The sequence below is a fragment of the Ursus arctos genome, unplaced genomic scaffold (assembly GCF_023065955.2).
Source record: "Ursus arctos isolate Adak ecotype North America unplaced genomic scaffold, UrsArc2.0 scaffold_4, whole genome shotgun sequence".
Taxonomy (NCBI): domain Eukaryota; kingdom Metazoa; phylum Chordata; class Mammalia; order Carnivora; family Ursidae; genus Ursus; species Ursus arctos.
This window is the reverse complement of record NW_026623056.1, coordinates 38,676,922-38,697,480: the sequence shown is the minus strand read 5'-3', so window position 1 is coordinate 38,697,480 and position 20,559 is coordinate 38,676,922. Positions and strand designations below refer to the sequence as shown.

Sequence of the window (20,559 nt, the reverse complement as noted above, 5' to 3'; positions counted from 1 at the left end):
GTTTCGCCTGCCCTACTGCCACTACACCAGGTTGAGAATTCCCGTCCCACAGTGAAAGGACAGAGATAATTTAAAAAGCAAGTTTAAAATAATAGCCAGTGACTGAGAGCCCAACAGGTATTTTGAAGAAAACAACCCTGAATGCAAAGTAGATTCAGGGCTGGGAAAGTTGATAGCAACCTTTTGTACTCATTTCTGTTTCAAACACTAAATATACCAATAAATTAATGTTGCTGCATTTAGACATGAGCTCTATGATCATTATTTATTTGATGTACATTATCATTACTGATGACATTTTCACATTTAAAGACTATATAAGAATTTTATAATATATACAACCACAATCCACATAAACAAATATAAACAAATGCTCCTATACCTACTTTTTAAAGCCAAACATTCCAGTTGACGGAAAAAGCCATGGACAACAGTAACTTCCCTCCCAAAAAGAAATCAAAGGGAGTGCTAAATTTTTCTGAAAGCCACACTTTAATCACCCAGAGCCATTTTATTGTAAGTTATATGCAAAGCAACTTAGTTCTTCAGGAAAAAAATTAAAGAAATACATCATTTAAGATACACTAGACCAAAAAAAAAAAAAAAAAAAACCTGAATAAAGATGTTAAAGGTAAAAATGTGTTACTCAGCAAAACCTTATAATACTTACGAAATTATAAGAATATAAAACTTCAATTTCCCTATAACCAAAATTTTGTTCACAGGAGGTTGTACATAGGTTAGTTTTTCAAATTTATTTGAAAAGATCCAAGATTTAAATCATTGCTTTATTCTTTGGTCCATAAGTACTAAGTCACAAGATCTTTGTAGGTTTTATCTAAAAGGACATGAAAACTTGAAAGCAGGAGCAGGGAAAGGGCAGTGGAAGCTCAAGAACATACTACTGAAAACAAATTCTGTACAACTAACTTCACTTATGACACGTGGGTAGAAAGAGCAAACCAGCCTTCTTCATTCTGTTTCTCAATCTGTTGGACAAAGATGCAAGATGGATTTAGAAAGATGCAAGATGGATCAGAAACATGAGCCCATTCAAGGTTAATGATTATTTAGACCAAGTACATAGAATCAAAGGTATCCTATGTCATCAAATGATACTGAAAATTAAATTGCTACTGGCAATTTTTATTCTCTAACAGAGCCCAAATAACTGATTCCCTGGTCAACAATCCCCTGATTGAGGAAACCTAATTTTTAAATAAAGGATAAATCCAGTATTTTATACAAATTATAGGTACAACTTCTTAAAATCACGAAGTTATTTGATCTTAATAAATTAAATTTGTTACTAAATTCCAGAAACTTAGGGCAAATTATATAAAACAGTCTAAAACTTTTTTAGGGGCGCCTGGGTTGCTCAGTCGGTTAAGTGTCTGACTCTTGATTTTGGCTCAGGTCATGATCTCAGGGTTGTGGGATCGAGCCCCATGTTGGGCTCCGCACTCAGCAGGGAGTCTGCTTGAGGTTCTCTTTCCTCTCCCTCTGCCCCTACCCCACTCATGCATGTGTGCACGCACTCTCTCAAATAAATAAATAAATAAATCTTTATTAAAAAAGACTTCTTTAGGATATAAAAAACAGCAAAGGACAAATATTCTAGTGCTAGACAATTGGGATATCTGAGACTGTCAAATTAATCTGTGCTATAAATATTCAATATTTACTGAAGCACTCATTATTTAGTCTAATCCACAGCAAATCAGAACACATGAAGAATATGGCATTGATTAACCACAACTTCTCTAACCAGTGGCACACTCAGATACAGCATACTAGGGTAGAGTGACAAGGAAAGTGGCCCCAGGGCTCTGGATATCCCAAGTCCCACAGAGCCACAACAAGCACTGAGGGAACCTCTATCTCGGTATATCTACTACTTCAAGGCACACCTGTATGTCCCGCCACATTACTGGAATGCTTTGCCTGAAACCAGTAATTTCCAGTCTATGCTGAAATCCTATTGAATTTTATCTTATTCCTTAGCTTCCCCAGAACACAAAAGAAACTATATGGTTTAATGGTTTTTTCTAGTAAAGGTGAATTAGGAATTCTTTTCTTCTGAGAATTTTATGTCACCTGTAGGATAACAAGAATAATTAAGAATGGAAATCACTAAATCAGCCAACTCTCCCCCACTCTCCTGACCCCTACACACATTTCACAATTACATTTTATCACATACCTTTGCTCTTGGATTAACAGGTGTGAATCGCCCACTTCCTGAGGTGGCGTTTAATGGAGAACAAGAATTACTAGTAGCCCCTGAAGACCTATTTATGAGAAATAAAAGAGAGTGGGAGAGTAGTCTATCATCATTAACCTTCAAAAATCATATAAGACTGACGAATCTCAGTACTGGCAAGAGCTTGAAAAAGAATGCCTGAGCTAGGTTCAAATTAGGTAAGTTATTTGTAACATGTTTTTACCAACTTAAGTTGTTGTTTTTTAATTTATAGACTTCCTTTTTTAGAGTAGTTTTAGGTTTACAAAAAGACTAAGTGTAAAGTACAGAGAGTGCCAATATAGCCCCCACCTCCTCCACATAGTTTCCCCTATTATTAACACTTTGCATCAGGTTGCTACATTTATCACAACAGATGAGATAATATTGATGCATTATTAATTAAATTAATAGCCCACGGCAGGGCTTCACCCTTTTGTTATCCATTCTATGGGTTCTGACAAGCGTATAATGACAATATCCACCATTACAGTATCATGCTGTAATATTTTTAACATTAAGGAGAAAAATGCACACACAGGGGCGGGGGAAAGGCCAAGCAGTGGAAAAGAGCCCTGACAGCAGCACAGTGTCGCAGTAAGCACAGAGAGCGGAGACAGAAGAGCCAGGTCCGTCCTCAGTGCCACCCTTTACCAACCATGTGACCCATCTAGGCAAACCACCCAATTAGCTCAATGCACTTGTTTCATTTATTGTAAAGGAAAAAAATACTACTCGTCAATTTACCCACCCTGTCATATGTTATCTCCTAATTTTATAACCTATAAAGCACTCTATATACGTGCTATTATCCTACTTTTGTTGTCAACAGCCAACCCACACTGTTCTACTTAAGGCCTGTTCCTCACTCCTCTTCTTTTTCCCAGAAATTCTCCTCTCTAATTGTTTTATTTTCTCTACAGGAGTGAGTCTGTCTGAGCCTAAGTCAGATACTATGCACTTTCTTTTTTCACAAAGAGAATGAAACACCACATTCGCGATTTTTTAAAATAACTCTTCACATGGTAATCTTACCTTCTTGTATTTATCCCACTGGTAGGAGAGACAGTACTGCATTTTGAGCTTTCTGGGGCTTCAGCTCCTGGAATAGAAACTTCAATTGTCCTCTTTCCTCCTTCTAAAATATAAAAATAAATATTAATTTCATCTTTCATTAAAATAAAATTTTAACTTGATTTCTATCTTACTGCAAATTTCACATTATAAATTTGGAGGTTCTTTCTATATTTTCATTATGTGCCCACAGATACCCTTGAAGGATTTTTTTCAAAATGAACTGTGAGACAAGAAACTTTAGTTACTAGTGTCAATTCAGTAGCATGCCAGTTCATAGAAAGCCAGAATCTTCAGACAAGTGGTATCATGTCAGATCTGGAAGTGAAAAACAGAAATTAAGAGCTAGCCCTAAAAATCTTAAGATTTTTGTCAAAAACAGCTTATCTAAAATTCTCAAAAAAAATTAAAAAGAAAAAGGAAAATTTCTGAAGTCATTCAATAAAACTTTAAATCCTCTAAATCTATCACATTATTAGATTCCCAAAGGCACTAACTTAGGAGGGGAAAGTTGGCTGAAGAGCTCATATGGCCAATGGCAAGTACAACTGTGTTCATTTTCCATATTTCACAAGCAGATTATCAATTAACAAATATTTACTATCTACTAATGAAAGACTTAATGTCTAACCTAGGCAGTTTTACAGAGGCTCCTAGGAATCACTACTTAAAACCAGTGATTTCCAGGGTTTTAGTGGGTAATGAAACCATATTTAATTGTATAACATATTCTTCCATTACCCTACAAAACAAAACAGGTTTCACATGGCATATGATTATTTACATCTTTATCATCATAGCACACAAAAGTACCCGTGAAACCAAGAATTCTACTTGTAAAAAGGAGTACCTTGGAGATAACACCAAAAAAGAATATCTTGGAGATATAACCACTGGAATGAAAAGAACAAGGTTTGCAAATTTACCACTTTGCTTTAGAACTTCAGACAAGTCACTTAACTTCTTTTCCCTCAGTTTACTTATGTATCAAAAAGCTGTAACATCAGCTCTGTCTACGCTCAGGGTGTGTTGAGGACTAAATAAGATAATAGAAATGAAGTACTTTTAACCTTAAAGAACAACTGAAACAGATGTCTAATGTAATTACAAAATTATTCTTAAGAGTAATTTGCTTTATTCTTCTTCATTGCACTTAGTGCCAGCTAATATTATCTCATAACGTTGGACAGGGCTTTGTCCTGTTCGAAGCAGTTTCCCTAGGGCCCAGAACAGGGTGGCAGGTAGTAGATGCTCAAATGTATCAAGTGATTTAATCAGAAGTTGCCTCTATGCTTCGCGACTATGAAGAACAGCAAACTAAGCTGTCACTTGAAGAAGCCTAGAATATGCAAAGAGAAAGTGCCCGGGGGAAATGCATTATTTGTCATTTTCCAGTAATTTTCAAGAGTCTGCTTTCTAGGTCTGAAATTTCAAAAAAGAAATGATTTGTAACTGAGAGAAAAAGTCTTATTGGCAAAAGGGAGGTGGGTGGGAGGATGGGTGAAACAGGTGAAGGAGACTAAGAGCACACTAAGCACTGAGTAATGTACAGAATTATTGGATCATTATATTGTACACCTGAAACTAATATAACACTGTATGTTAATTATACTGGACTAAAAAAGATTTTTTTAAGTCTTATTGGCAGATACCTTAGGACAGCCTCAGGACGGATGAATCCCTCTAAAACACCAACACTTGAGCACCTCAGGGAACATACTACTTACTGATATAATTATTTTCTATCCCTCACAATTAGAACCTTCTTTTACACTGGGCCAAAATTAGTCTCACTATAGCCTTCATACAGCTCTATCCCTTGAGGGTCGTAGTAATTCAATTTTTTGCCAAAGAACAACTTAAAATCTACTTCATTTCATCAATACCTTTTTGTATGTAAATATTATGACAACTAATTTCTCAGTTACTATTCTATTATTCAGAATCCCCTCTAGTTTATCACATTCCTAAATAAAATAACAGAATGGGAAGATTAATTTACAAATGAAAATGTTTTAACTGGTTTTAACAAAATAACTTGTAATTTGTTGCTGATGAAATGCTAAATTATCATTTTGATGCTCATGTTTTATACTTAGCCACTGCATAGGTCCTAAGTGAATCATACCCTATGATGAATCCTATTTACACATCGGGCAACTTAAGAACTTAGACACCAAAGATTAACTGCAGGCACCATGGAATAGCTTTCTACCAGGAGACCGGGCTTCTAGTCTTATTTCTCTCACTTATTCTGTGACTTAGGTCTGTTTCCTTCTATGTAAAATTGAAGGCCCTAAAATACATGCTTTGAGATTTCTTTCAGCTCAATGTATACTCGCAAAATCAAGGAAGTGAAAACTCTCATGTGTCTGGCTTTTAAATCATGAATTTGTGACCAACCAGTCCATGCTCTGAGAGGTGATGGAATGGGTGATACTGGTGGAGAGGAAAGATTCAGTCCAATAAGTTTCTGCTGCTCTATTAACTGCAAGAGTTTTCCACGAGCCTCCATACTCTGCCGATTCAATTCTGCAATGCGTTCCTCCATGCTACTTGGTGTTAGAGGTTGTGCTGCTGGAAAAGTCTTTAAAAAAAAAAAAAAAGCACAAATTCCACATTAAAAACAATCCAAACAATTTTGACTTTTTGTAAAAATAACTCTTCCACTAAGAGCCAGCTATTATTCACAGCACTTATTATATGTAAACTTGAACAGTAAGCAAAGAATAAAAGTCAGTTAATTGAATAAAATGGGGCTAAAGGAAAGGGATACTAATCCTTCTGATACTGGTGCCACATAAGCCCTCTAGTCCCTTTGTCCACGGAGAATGTCTGTGGGGCAAAGCTTCCCTGCATTTCTTCATGTTTGTTGAGATACACAAAAGATCCCGTGAGCAAAGACAGTACTGTTAGTGACTGACTTCTAAGTAACAGGTCTATTAATGATTGATCTGCGTTTGAATCACGATACAGTAAAGCGGATCTGCTCTACTTGAGAGATGCTTCTATCATCCCAATCGTCATACACGTACCAGGAGTTATTTGGCAAAGATTTCTAGTAATATTATCACTCTTCTGGACCAGGGGTCAGCCACCCCAAGCCACATTTGGCCTCAGATATCTAATTTGAGAAAAGTTGTGACTGGAAAGGAATACGAGAGGTAGAATAAAAAAGCCACCCAAGGAATATAACGTAAGTTTAATGTGAAAATTCCTGAGAGGAATATATGTGTCATTCCTGATCACTTCATTTAGTTAAATATGTCCCTTTGGAAAAAAAAATTTCCTAATAGAAATCACTAATTTGTGGGGCGGCTGGGTGGCACAGCGGTTAAGCGTCTGCCTTCGGCTCAGGGCGTGATCCCGGCGTTATGGGATCGAGCCCCACATCAGGCTCCTCTGCTATGAGCCTGCTACTTCCTCTCCCACTCCCCCTGCTTGTGTTCCCTCTCTCGCTGGCTGTCTGTCAAAATAAATAAATAAAATCTTAAAAAAAAAAAATCACTAATTTGTAACTTACACCCATTAGTAAAAAAAAAAAAGAGAGAGAGAGAGAGAGAGATAAGCAAAGCAGTTTAAAGATCACTTTGAAACTCGGATTATGACAAAGAGGGCAGTGAGGATAATAATAGATTGTCCTCACTAGCCTGATCTATATACTAATTAGAAAAGCAGGCAAGCTCAATTTTTAACTCTGTTGCCTTCTTAAAACCAAGAGTTAGTTACCTGTTTCGAATAATTGTCAAAACTCTGCAAACACAGAAATGCCTCCAATGACTCAAAATTAAGGCAATCTGTTCTTACATACATCTATACCGATGGCGGCTGCCCACTCCTTACACTTCTTCCTGGTAGAAGATTACCAGTCCCTTCTGTTACTCTGTGACTCCACACTCATACTGCCCTTATTTCCCGTGAGCCTGTGCTGACAGAGGTGGCCCTTATCCCCCACCCCTTCCTAAACTTCCTCATGGAAGCCCTCGATCTACCATTGGTAAAGGCCTTTATAGAAGCCATCACCTCCAGAACCCCTAACCCATAAAGCTGCCCAGCTCCTTCCCCCTGCTAAAACACTATTCTGTCCCCTATCAGAACCCTGACAGGAGCCACTCTGGCTCACGAAGGGGTAAAAGGAAGTCTCTCCCATCACCAGGACCAGCATGAGAACGTGTGAAAAACACCACCAGTTGGAATTTAGAGTCCCTTTTCTCCCCACGAACAAGAAAATGAAGATTTAAGTTACCAGGTGAGCCTACAGTTTATTTAACTTATAAAATTCCTGCACTATAATAAGCGGACTTTTGCTATTCAAAGTATAATCCTTGGTCCGGCACCATCTGGGAACTTGCCAAAAACACACAGGTGCTATCTCAGAACTGCTCAATCAGAAATTGCATTATAGCAAGATCTGCAGATGAGTAAGACATACGTTAAAGTCTGAGTTCAATAATCCTTTGAAACATCCTTTCTATACGAAAATGCATTCTGTGTCCTAAAAAATTAACTCCTCATGAGTTGAGGGCCGGCTACACATAATTCTCTTGTATGAGCCCCTGTAAGAGTAAAAATGCTTTCAATTAAAATGTAGTTGTGTGGCAGGCTTTCAACTCATACTAATTCTGCATTTTATATTTATAAGTTCATCTGCAGCTTAATTTCAGCTTTCCTATACACATTTGACCTTTGTCCAATTTTCCTCATTCATTTTCCTCGTTTTCTATTTTATGCTGTCCTCTTTTACTGTATGTGTTAAATAAACTGATAAATAACTTTTCTTATTTTGTGATGAGGACATGACAAAGTATAGGCCTTCTAGTAGCGGCCTCAAAGATATCCAGGATCACCGTACTCCAGCAAAGTATTTAAATTCCTAAATGTCCCCAGTCAACCCTGAACTGGTACTCACTGCAGTCAGGTCACTCGCATGACTTGTCTCTTGTTTGTTTAATTCCCGAACTCCATCCCCTTGCTCTCCTCCTGGCCCAATAATATTATTCAGATGTGCCTTGATAGCTGAATTTTGCAGTGTCAACTCAGCAATTCGTGCCATGATGTCCTTTCTTTGTATTAATGCCTCATTTGTTCTAAGCTGCTGCCCATCTCCCAGTACCGGGAGCTCTTCTGAGAACTCAGGGATTCTGGCCTGCTGAGCATTTGAGTGGGAACTACAGAAGGGCTGTGACAGGTTCACAAAAGGAGCCTGGGCTTTGTTCTCCAGATCTTCCCCCATGTGAGACACCCTCCACCTCTGAGTGAAGAGACGACTCTCTTCACTTGAATTCTGATGGTCTGTGTCACTAGGTAAGATCTTCTCTTCCCAGTTTTGTTCCTTCTCAATTATTTCCACAGTTGGAGGAATTCGTGGAGCAGGACGAGTTTGAACAGTCCTCCTTAATACTGTAGATAAAATTAAAATAGAATAAACATGCATCATTTAGCCACAGACTGGCACTACAATCATCTCATTACTCATCATGGTAGTTAGAAATGTATTCAATAGAAGGGTCTGGCTTCTGAATGCCTAAATTATTTTAGCAGGGAATATGCCACCTCAAACAATCAAATACAAAGACTTTTATATTCCTTAAGGCTTTATCAGTATCCTTGTAAGAAAGTCTGCCAAGTTCACATTTTAGTACATGTATTAACTCATATCTGGGAATCCTGGGGGTTGAGGGAGTATAAATACCTACTGTAAACTGAAGATAGTCAGGAAAGGCATCTCTGAAGAAGTAAAATTTAAAAATGATTACGTATGTGGCAGAAAGCAGCACAAAGAACATTATAGGCAGAAAGAACAACATATGTGAACTCCCCAAAATAGGAAAAAGCAAAGAAATGAGGCCAATTTAATGTAACACAGCAACAAGGGAGAACTGGAAAAATATAAGATTGGAGAGGTGTACAGAAACTATTTCCTACAGAACTTTTTAAGCCATGTTGGGAATTTTATAATTTAATCCAAGAGCAATGAAACATGGAGAAGGTTTGGCAATGACTCAATTTATCTTTCTTAAATGCTGTGTTAATTGGAAAATCTAGGAATGGAAGTAGGGAGACCAGTAAGCCATTGTGGCAGTCTAGGAGAAAGATGATGATAGCTCCAATGAAGATATGTTGGCTATAGAGATGGAGAGAATCTGGTAAATTTGAGAACTATTTTGGCAACAGAACTAAGAATGATGAACTGGAAGCGGGGAGTAAAGGAAACACACAGATCAAGATGGCATGCACAACTGAGTGGGTAGTGATACAATTTACAGAGATGGAGAGGATAAGAACAGATTTGGGGGAAGATAAGCTATCAAGAATTCCATTTTGAACAGGATAAGTTTAAGTGCCTGATGATTTATCCAAATATCCCTCCAAGCGGATGGACTCATGGGACAGACACTCAAGAGAGTCACCTAGGCAAAGATAAAAAAATGGAAGTCGCTGGCATATAGACAGTATCGGGAGCAATGAGAATGATTAAGATTATCTAGAGAAAAAGAATGGAGTGAGAAAAGAAACCAACACCGACACATGAGGAAGTCAACCTGTAGAGCTGCATAAAGAGGGGAAGCTAGCAGAGCAGACTGAAATGGAGCAGCCACAACGGTTAGAGAAATATTACAAGAATGTGGTATGAAGGAAACCAAAAGGGAGTGGTTAACCATATATAATACTACTGTAAGACCTAAAAACACAAAGACAGAAGAAAAGTACACTGGAGTTACTAACCTGGAGGCCACCAAAGCCCTAAGCAGGAGTAGTTTAGATGAAATGACCTAACAGGGAGAGAACTGGGGAAACAGATGCTCCTAGTTCAAGACTACAGACTCACCTCCTTTCACTGACAACAAGGGAATAAAAAAAAAAAATAAACCCACGTGAGTAAAGATTATGGTCTAGGAAGAGAGTCATTAGCAAAGGACATATTTCAACACATTTCTGGAAGACTAAAAGTGGATGGGAAATGTATGAAAGAAGACATTGAGCAGAAGCCGCAGTTCAGAACATGTATATGTTATAAGGAAGCTACAGGTAAAAACCAGTCTTTCTGGGAGAACCCTAAAAAGGCTGCTAGCTCAAAGATGACTGTACAGCGGGAGAAAGTGAGAGGTAGGCTGAAAATTGGAGAATAATTTGAAAGTTCATCTGCTTTATAGTTATGTTGGTCAAGCTGTGCTCACTACTTGTCCCACTCATCTTCAAAAGCAAAAAAAAAAAATAGCATTGGGGAGAGCAAATGTGGTAGCCCCAGTGAAACAGCGGTATCCTACTTACCCTAAAAGGAAGCCTACAGTTAACAGAGCATGTCCATATATACAAAGCAACCGCTGAAGGGAAAGCCTATCGGGAAAACAGACCAGATCGACCTACACCCCAGAAGAGAAAACCTACGCCAACCACCTATAACATTCAGTCTAGTCATTTATTCTTAACTATGATGGGCAATAAAGGATCACCAGACATACAAGGAAAACCAACAGCACACAAGAGAAAAACCAGGATAGGAAAACAGAACAAAAAACTAAGAAGAAGAGAAGGAAAATTCAGATACAGAAGATAATGTAATAAAATTCTAATGGGTATACTCAGAAGAGAGTTTCTGGAAGATAATGCATGTGGTTTTGCTTTTGTGTTTTTGTTTTTAAATTTTATTTATTTGACAGAGAAAGAGAGAGAGCACAGAGGGAGAAGAAGAAGCAGACTCCCTGCTGAGCAGGAAGCCCAATTCGGGACTCAATCCAAGGCCCTGAGATTATGACCTGAGCCAAAGGCAGCTTCTTAACCAACTGAGCCACCCAGGTGCCCCAAGATAATGCATTTGTAATAAGCATCAAAGAAAACAAGACAATCAAACACCAAGAAATGTTCTTCCTTAGAAACTAAAAATATAGGGGCACCTGGGTGCCGCAGTCGTTAAGCGTCTGCTTTTGGCTCAGGGTGTGATCCCAGCGTTCTGGGATCAAGCCCCACATCAGGCTTCTCTGCTTGGAGCCTGCTTCTTCCTCTCCCACTCCCCCTGCTTGTGTTCCCTCTCTCGCTGGCTGTCTCTCTCTGTCAAATAAATAAATAAAATCTTTAAAAAAAAAAAAAGTAAAAATATAATTTGCTGAAATTAAAAAAAAAAAAAAAACAGGCTTGAATATAAAGTGAAAAAAATCTTCCAGAATGTAAGTAGCAAGATATAAGGCTAAATACATAAGAAAATAATCCCGAAGGTCAATATACTATTTTCTAAAACTTCAGGAAGTCATGTGTCTTCGAGTCCAAAAGGTTCCACTGGTGCCTCATGGTGCAATGAGAGAGAAATTAAAAAAAAAAAAAATTTAGACACACCTTATGCAAGGTCAGAATAAAAATAAAGGAACCCTGAAGCTTCCACAGTCAAATACGAAGAAATAAAAGTTAGGTATTTCGGGGGAGAGAGTTAAGATGGCAGAGGAGTAGGGGACCCCTTTTTCAGCCGGTCCCCTGAGTCAAGCTGGATAGGTACCAGACCAGCCTGAACATCCACGGAATCAGCCTGAGACACAGGAAGATGCACCGGGATCTCTACAAATGAACATTTCCAGCGCTGAGTATTGAGGTACGAAGCGGGGAGCTGTGAAACCCGCACAAATATCGGAAGATAAACGGAAGGGGGAGGGAGCCGCCATGTTCGGGCGCCGGGAAGCGGTAGCCACCTGCACGGGGGAGCGGGCGGACTCGGGGAGCAGGCGGACTCGCGGACCGGCATCCATGAGAGAGGAGACTGAGACCGTGAGCGGGGAACGCACGCCACCAGACTGAAATGGACCTCCGGTGTGCTCACTGGAACCAGACTGAGACTGGGAGATCTGGGAGCACGCGGGGTGGCTGGCGGCTGGCGGTGTTAGAAACACAAAGGACAGAGATGTGCCGGCCCTGGAAGTGAGCGCTGGGATGCCAGGTGTGGGGCACACATCCCGGGATGCTGCAGGGTTGAGCAGCAGCCACAGTAACCGGAGTTAAAGTGGCCAGAACATCAGTGGAGAATGGTCCGAGATCCCTCTGTTCTGAGACAGAGGCTGAGATTCGGCCACTGCTGCTCTGACTCTCAGAAGAGGCACAGCAAACCGCCAGGGAAAGCCGCCAGAGAACAAAAGCCTGGAAACACCGGCTCACAGCGTGCCCATCCCCATCCCCCCTCGCAGGGGACATGGAGACTCTACCCAAACAGGGTTGCCTGAGTATCGGCGCACCAGGCCCCTCGCCCAGAAGACAGGCTAAAAAATCAAAAAGCCCACATCCCGGGGCGCCTGGATGGCACAGTCATTAAGCGTCCGTCTTCAGCTCAGGGCGTGATCCCGGCGTTCCAGAAATGAGTCTCTCATCGGGCTCCTCCGCTGGAAGCCTGCTTCTTCCTCTCCCACTCCCCTGCTTGTGTTCCCTCTCTCACTGGCTGTCTCTCTATCACATAAATAAATAAAATCTCAAAAAAAAAAAAAGAAGAAGAAGAAGCCCACATCCCTAATATCCCTATAAAACAAGGGCACACGGCCGGGTCCCGGTCAATAATTGGGCTCTGGACAACCCCGCACCCTCTCCTCATCAGAATGACGAGAAGGAGAAGTCCCCCCCAGCAAAGAAAAGACAATGAGTCTGTGGCCTCTGCCACAAAACTAATGGATATGGATATAACCAAATTATCAGAAATGGAATTCAGAGTAACAATGGTCAAGATGATGTGTAGACTTGAAAAAAGTATTAACAAAAATGTTAATGAGAATATAGAATCTCTAAGGGCGGAAATGAGAGCGAATCTGGCAGAAATTAAAAATGCTAAGCCAAATGAAGTCAAAACTAGAGGCTCTGACGACCAGGGTGAGTGAGGCAGAAGAACAAATCGGCAAATTGGAGGATGGGTTAGTAGGAGAAAAAGCTAAAATAGAATCTGGACTCAAAAAAATCCATGCACAGGAATGTAGGTTACGGGAAATTAGTGACTCGATGAAATGTTCCAATACCAGAATCATCGGCATCCCCGAGGGGGTGGAGAAAAACAGAGGTCTAGAAGAGATATTTGAACAAATTGTAGCTGAAAACTTCCCTAATCTAGCAAGGGAAATAAACATCCATGTCCAAGAGGCAGAGAGGACCCCTCCCAAGCTCAACCACGACAAAACTACGCCACGTCACGCCATAGTGCAATTCACAAATATTAGATGCAAGGATACAGTATTGAAAGCGGCCAGGGAAAAGAAATTTCTCATGTACCAAAGAAAAGTTATCAGAATTACGTCAGACCTGTCTACACAGACCTGGAATGAGAGAAAGGGTTGGGGGGGCATTTTTAAAGCTCTTTCAGAGAAAAACATGCAACCAAGGATCCTCTATCCAGCAAGGCTGTCATTCAGAATGGATAGAGAAATAAAGACCTTCCAGAATCACCAGTCATTGACCAATTTCGTAACCACGAAACCAGCACTACAGGAGATATTAAGGGGGGGTTCTATAAAAGTAAAAAGGCCCCAAGAGTGATACAGAACAGAAAGTCACAATCTATAGAAACAAAAACTTTACTGGCAACATGGCATCATTAAAATCATATCTCTCAATAATCAGTCTCAATGTAAATGGCCTAAATGCTCCCATAAAGCGCCATAGGGTTGCAGATTGGATAAAAAGACATAACCCATCCATTTGCTGTATACAAGAGACTCATTTCGAACCTAAAGATACATTCAGACTGAAAGTAACGGGATGGAATACCATCTTTCACGCCAATGGACCTCAAAAGAAAACTGGGGTAGCAATTCTCATATCAGACAGATTGGATTTTAAACTAAAGACTATAGTTAGAGACACAGAAGGGCACTATATTATTCTTAAAGGATGTATCCAACAAGTGGATATGACAATTATAAATGTATATGCCCCCAACAGGGGAGCAGCAAGATACACAAGCCAACTCTTAACCACAATAAAGACAGATAGATAAAAATACGTTAATAGTAGGGGACCTCAATACTCCACTATCAGCAACAGAGCACCGGAGCAGAAAACCAACATAGAAACAAGAGCTTTGAATGCCATACTCGACGAGTTGGACCTCATAGATATATATAGAACACTAAACCCCAGAACCAAAAAATACTCATTCTATTCTAATGCCCATGGAACATTCTCAAGAATAGACCATGTTCTGGGTCACAAAACAGGTCTCAACCGATAGCAAAAGACTGAAATTATCCCCTGCATATTCTCAGACCACAAAGCTCTGAAATTGGAACTCAACCACAAGGAAAAATTTGGAAGAAACTCAAACACTTGGAGACTAAGAACCATCCTGCTCAGGAATGATTCGATAAACCAGGAAATCAAAAATCAATTTAAACAATTTATGGAGACCAACGAGAATGAAAACACTACAGTCCAAAACCTATGGGATACTGCAAAGGCAGTCCTGAGGGGGAAATACATAGCCATCCAAGCCTCACTCACAAGAATAGAAAAATCTAAAATGCAGTTTTTATATTCTCACCTCAAGAAGCTGGAACAGCAACAGAGGGACAGGCCTAATCCACTCACGAGGAAGCAGTTGACCACGATTAGAGCAGAAATCAATGAATTAGAAACCAGAAGTACAGTAGAGCAGATCAAAAGGACTAGAAGCTGGCTCTTTGAGAGAATCAATAAAATTGACAAACCGCTGGCAAGACTTATTCAAACGAATAGAGAAAGGACCCAAATTAACAAAATTATGAATGAAAAAGGAGAGGTCACAACCACCACCAATGAAATTGGAAGGATTATTAGAAACTTTTATCAACAGCTATATGCCAACAAATTAAGCAATCTGGAAGAGATGGAGGCCTTCCTAGAAACCTATAAACTACCAAGATTGAAACAGGAAGAAACTGATTCCTTAAACAGGCCAATTAATTATGAAGAGATTGAGTCAGTGATAAAGAACCTTCCAAATAACAAAACTCCAGGCCCGACGGTTTTCCTGGGGAATTCTACCAAACATTCAAAGAAGAAATAGTATCTATTCTCCTAAAGCTATTTCAAAAAATAGAAACAGAAGGAAAGCTACCAAACTCATTCTATAAGGCCAATATTACCTTGATCCCCAAACCAGGCAAAGACCCCATCAGAAAGGAGAATTACAGACCAATTTCCCTAATGAATATGGATGCCAAAATCCTCAACAAGATCCTGGCTAATAGAATCCAACAGTACATTAAAAGGATTATCCATCATGACCAGGTGGGATTCATACCTGGGATGCAAGTGTGGTTCAACATTCGCAAATTGATCAGCGTGATACATCATATCAACAAGAAAAGACTCAGGAACCATATGATCCTCTCAATTGATGCAGAAAAAGCATTTGACAAAATAACAGCATCCTTTCCTGATTAAAACCCTTCAGAGTGTAGGAATAGAGGGTACATTCCTCAATCTCATAAAAGCCATCTATGAAAAGCCTACAGAAAATATCATTATCAATGGGGAAAAGCTGGAAGCCTTTCCCTTAAGATCAGGAACACGACAAGGATGCCCACTCTCACCACTATTATTCAACATAGTACTAGAAGTCCTTGCAACGGCAATCAGACAACAAAAAGGGATAAATGTATCCAAATCGGCAAAGAAGAAGTCAAAATGTCTCCCTTCGCAGATGACATGATACTCTATATGGAAAACCCAAAAGAATCCACTCCCAAACTATTAGAAGTTATAGAGCAATTCAGTAATGTGGCGGGATACAAAATCAATGCTCAGAAATCAGTTGCATTTCTATACACGAATAATGAGACTGAAGAAAGAAAAATTAGGGAATCTATCCCATTTACAATAGCACCAAAAACCATACGTTACCTTGGAATTAACTTAACCAGAGACATAAAGGATCTATATTTTAGAAACTATAAATCACTCTTGAAAGACATTGAGGAAGACACAAAAAGATGGAAAAATATTCCACGCTCATGGATTGGAAGAATTAACATAGTTAAAATGTCCATGCTACCCAGAGCAATCTACACTTTCAATGCTATCCCGATCAAAATACCGAGGACATTTTTCAAAGAACTGGAACAAATAATCCTTAAATTTGTATGGAACCAGAAAAGGCCCCGAATCGCCAAGGAACTGTTGAAAAGGAAAAACAAAGTTGGGGGCATCACAATGCCGGATTTCGAGCTGTACTACAAAGCTGTGATCACAAAGACAGCATGGTACTGGCACAAAAACAGACACAGAGACCAATGGAACAGAATAGAGAACCCAGAAATGGACCCTCAGCTCTTTGGACAACTAATCTTTGATAAAGCAGGAAAAAACATCTGGTGGAAAAAAGACAGTCTCTTCAATAAATGGTGCTGGGAAAATTGGACAGCTACATGCAAAAGAATGAAACCTGACCACTCTCTCACACCATACACAAAGATAAACCCCAAATGGATGAAAGACCTCGATGTGAGACAGGAATCCATCAAAATCCTAGAGGAGAGCATAGGCAGCAACCTCTACGACATCGGCCAAAGCAACCCTTTTCATGACACATCTCCAAAGGCAAGAGAAACAAAAGATAAAATGAACTTGTGGGACTTCATCAAGATAAAAAGCTTCTGCACAGCCAAGGAAACAGTCAAAAAACTAAGAGGCAGCCCACGGAATGGGAGAATATATTTGCAAATGACACTACAGATAAAAGACTGGTATCCAAGATCTACAAAGAACTTCTCAAACTCAATACATGAGAAACAAATAAACAAATCCAAAAAATGGGCAGAAGATATGAACAGGCACTTTTCCAATGATGACATACAAATGGCTAACAGACACATGAAAGAATGTTCAAAATCATTAGCCATCAGGGAAATTCAAATCAAAACCACACTAAGATACCACCTTACGCCAGTTAGAATGGCAAAAATGGACAAGGCAAGAAACAACAATTGCTGGAGAGGATGTGCAGAAAGGGGATCCCTCCTACATTGTTGGTGGGAATGCAAGTTGGTACAGCCACTCTGGAAAACAGTGTGGAGGTCCCTTAAAAAGTTAAAAATTGAGCTACCCTATGACCCAGCCATTGCACTACTGGGTGTTTACCCCAAAGATACAGATGTAGTGAAGAGAAGGGCCATATGCACCCCCAATGTTCATAGCAGCATTGTCCACAATAGCCAAAGCGTGGAAGGAACCGAGATGCCCTTCAACATATGACTGGATTAAGAAGTTGTGGTCCATATATACAATGGAATATTACTCAGCTATCAGAAAGAACGAATTCTCAACATTTGCTGCAACATGGATGGCACTGGAGGAGATAATGCTAAGTGAAATAAGTCAAGAAGAGAAAGACGATTATCATATGATTTCTCTCATCTATGGAACATAAGAACTAGGAAGATCGGTAGGGGAAGAAAGGGATAAAGAAAGGGGGGGTAATCAGAAGGGGGAATGAAGCATGAGAGACTATGGACCATGAGAAACAAACTGAGGGCCTCAGAGGGGAGGGGGGTGGGGGAATGGGATAGACCGGTGATGGGTAGTAAGGAGGGCACGTATTGCATGGTGCACTGGGTGTTATATGCAACTAATGAATCATTGAACTTTTTTTTTTTTTTTAAGATTTTTTATTTATTTATTCGACAGAGATAGAGACAGCCAGTGAGAGAGGGAACACAAGCAGGGGGAGTGGGAGAGGAAGAAGCAGGCTCATAGCGGAGGAGCCTGATATGGGGCTCGATCCCATAACACCGGGATCACGCCCTGAGCCGAAGGCAGACGCTTAACCGCTGTGCCACCCAGGTGCCCCAAATCATCGAGCCTTACATCGGAAACCGGGGATGTACTGTATGGTGACTAACATAATATAATAAAAAAAAAAAAAAAAAAAGAAAAAAGAAAGAAAGAAAGAAATTCAGGGCTGGGAGCTCCAGCCTTGTCCTGACCAGCTGGGGTTCCCAGTTGCTGGGCCAAACACAGGGGTTAGGGTGCCTTAACAAGGGTCTGGCCTGCCTCCTAATTTGGGATTAGGCTAAATTCAGAGTGTGTTTTGCACCCCAAGTATTTCAGAGGGAATGTGACCCTGTGTTTCTGATTCATGTGCACTTAACTCATTCAAATGTTGATTTGTAAAGGGCCAGTGATGTCCAAATAAACCACTAAGGCTTCTATTCCAAAAAAAAAAAAAAAAAAAGTTAGGTATTTCATCATATGACTCAACTGTAACACCAGATACTAAAAATCAATACAACAATGCCTTGAATTTCTCAGGTAAAGGATTATGGACCTAGAATTCTATATCTAGCCAAATTATCAACCAAATTTAATAGAAAAGTAAAAATATTCTCAGATTTTTAAGAACTTACGGTTTACCTTCTATACACCCATTCTGATGATTTCTTTCAGAAACTTGAGGGAGAAAACCAAAGAGGAAGAAATGGGATCCAGGAAACAATAGACACAACCCAGGAGTGTGACGTTAGCAAGTCCCAGGATAAGAGGTGTGCGGTGGGCCCAGTGAGCAATCAATGCAGACTGGAGCAGGGATCCAAGGGCTTTGGGAATTATCTCTGGAATGAAAGCGGATTCCATGCCACAGACAGTATAACTAAAGGACCAGAAGATATTATTCATGTGTAAATAAGAGGGTAAAGCACATTATTCTTGTATAAATGAGGGTAAAAGCAATTCGATACTCCAGGCAAAACAAAAACTGAACAAGAAAGTCAGTATAAATATAGAACTTAAATATTCTGAGCAACTGATTAAATGAAATAAAGGAAATACACTTTGATCTTCATACTAAGAACTTCTTCCTTTCTGTGGCACAAAAACTGATAGTTAACAACAGATGAAGAAACAAAAAAACAGTCATTTGTTTTCAACTTTCAGTATCCATCTACAGACAAGACACAGAAGACATAATTGTGGTAATGGAACAAAGTAAATGTCACCAAACTCGATACAGTAAAAGGAAATGTAGGCTGACTGAAGGTGGGAGGTGGAAGCAAAGGGGAGCCAGAAGAGAAGCAGAGCTAGTATCCCCGTCTTCCATAGTAGAAAGCCAAGAGATACTGCATAAAGTTAACAAGGAAGAGATAGAAAATATTTGAAGTCACAAAGTTAAGCAATAGAAGAATTAAAAATTAAAATATAATCATCCAAATCAGAGAAGGGAAGTAGGAGTTAATGATAATTAAACCCTCTTCTTTAATAAACAGCAGTCTATAACTATGGTGTAAAGCTGACATTAAAGAAAAAATGTATAAAAATATCTTATAGTAATTATGGAGACCACCACAAGATAAGTAGAAATCAAATTGGGAAAAAATGCTTCCCTCTTAGGGCAGGCATAAAGATGAAAGAGGAAGAGACCCTTGTATGTGCTTTTTCTAACTACATGAAAATATAAATTAGAATTGACACTTGAAAATGAAGAATGAATGGGAGATAAGAAAGTGAAAACAGCATCTATATACTACTCTTTCAAAAAGTATGGCTGTAAAAGAAAGAAGTCAATTAGTAGCTAAAGGAAATGATCTATGATGGGAAATTCTAGGGCAATGTTGTCCATTATGACAGTCGCTGGCCATATGCAGTTATTCAAATTCAGATTCAAATTAATTAAAGTTGAATAAAATTAATAATTCAGTTCTTCAGTCACATTTCAAGTATCCCCTGAGGCTAGTGGCTACCACAATGAATGGAGCAGACACAGAACATTTTCATCATCACAGAAAGTTCTACTGGACAGAGCTGTTCCAGAGCATAACCAAATGCTGATAAAGGGCACTATGTATCTCCCACCTTTATCTATATGTTCAGCTTAACTGAACAATTCTTTATATGTGAACACTGTAAATAAAATGCTGGAAAATATGATGATAAAACTTCACCAACTAAGAATACATGTTCAAAGGTTATTTCATCTGCACACTGTGAAAGAAATGTGTGGCATTATTTTCAACACAAACCTGCTAACAAAGGGGTGTCTATAAGAGTCCCCAAATAATTTGCTTTGTGAACATTTAGTATATTTTTAATCAGAGTAAAAACATTTATGGTAATTGTTTCTTTAAAAGAACTTAGGAGTGCCTGGGTGGCTCAGTTCGTTAAGCATTCAACTCTTGATCTCAGTTTAGGTCTTGATCTCAGGGTCGTGAGTTCAAGCCCCATGTGGGGCTCCACACTGGAGGTGGAGCCTACTTTAAAAAAAAAAAAAGAACTTCAAGTTATCTTACTATCACCAGTGGGAAATAATTTATAAT

The 20,559-nt window shown here is 39.4% G+C and overlaps 1 protein-coding gene across 3 annotated transcripts in view; it reads right to left on the bottom strand.

Annotated features, from left to right (window-relative positions):
* Nucleotides 1–246: 246 nt before the first annotated feature.
* The window catches only part of SPICE1 (spindle and centriole associated protein 1), a 78,145-nt gene continuing 57,832 nt past the window's right edge, over nt 247–20,559 (bottom strand). For all 3 annotated transcript variants that reach the window (XM_026493456.4, XM_026493463.4, XM_044382014.3), the window contains exons 14-18: nt 8,226–8,716; nt 5,720–5,903; nt 3,278–3,380; nt 2,204–2,291; nt 247–989 (exon numbers count right to left, since the gene is read on the bottom strand). In XM_026493456.4, the coding sequence (XP_026349241.2) occupies nt 936–989; nt 2,204–2,291; nt 3,278–3,380; nt 5,720–5,903; nt 8,226–8,716 (920 nt within the window). In that variant the 3' untranslated portion in view covers nt 247–935. The remainder of the gene's footprint in view (nt 990–2,203; nt 2,292–3,277; nt 3,381–5,719; nt 5,904–8,225; nt 8,717–20,559) is intronic.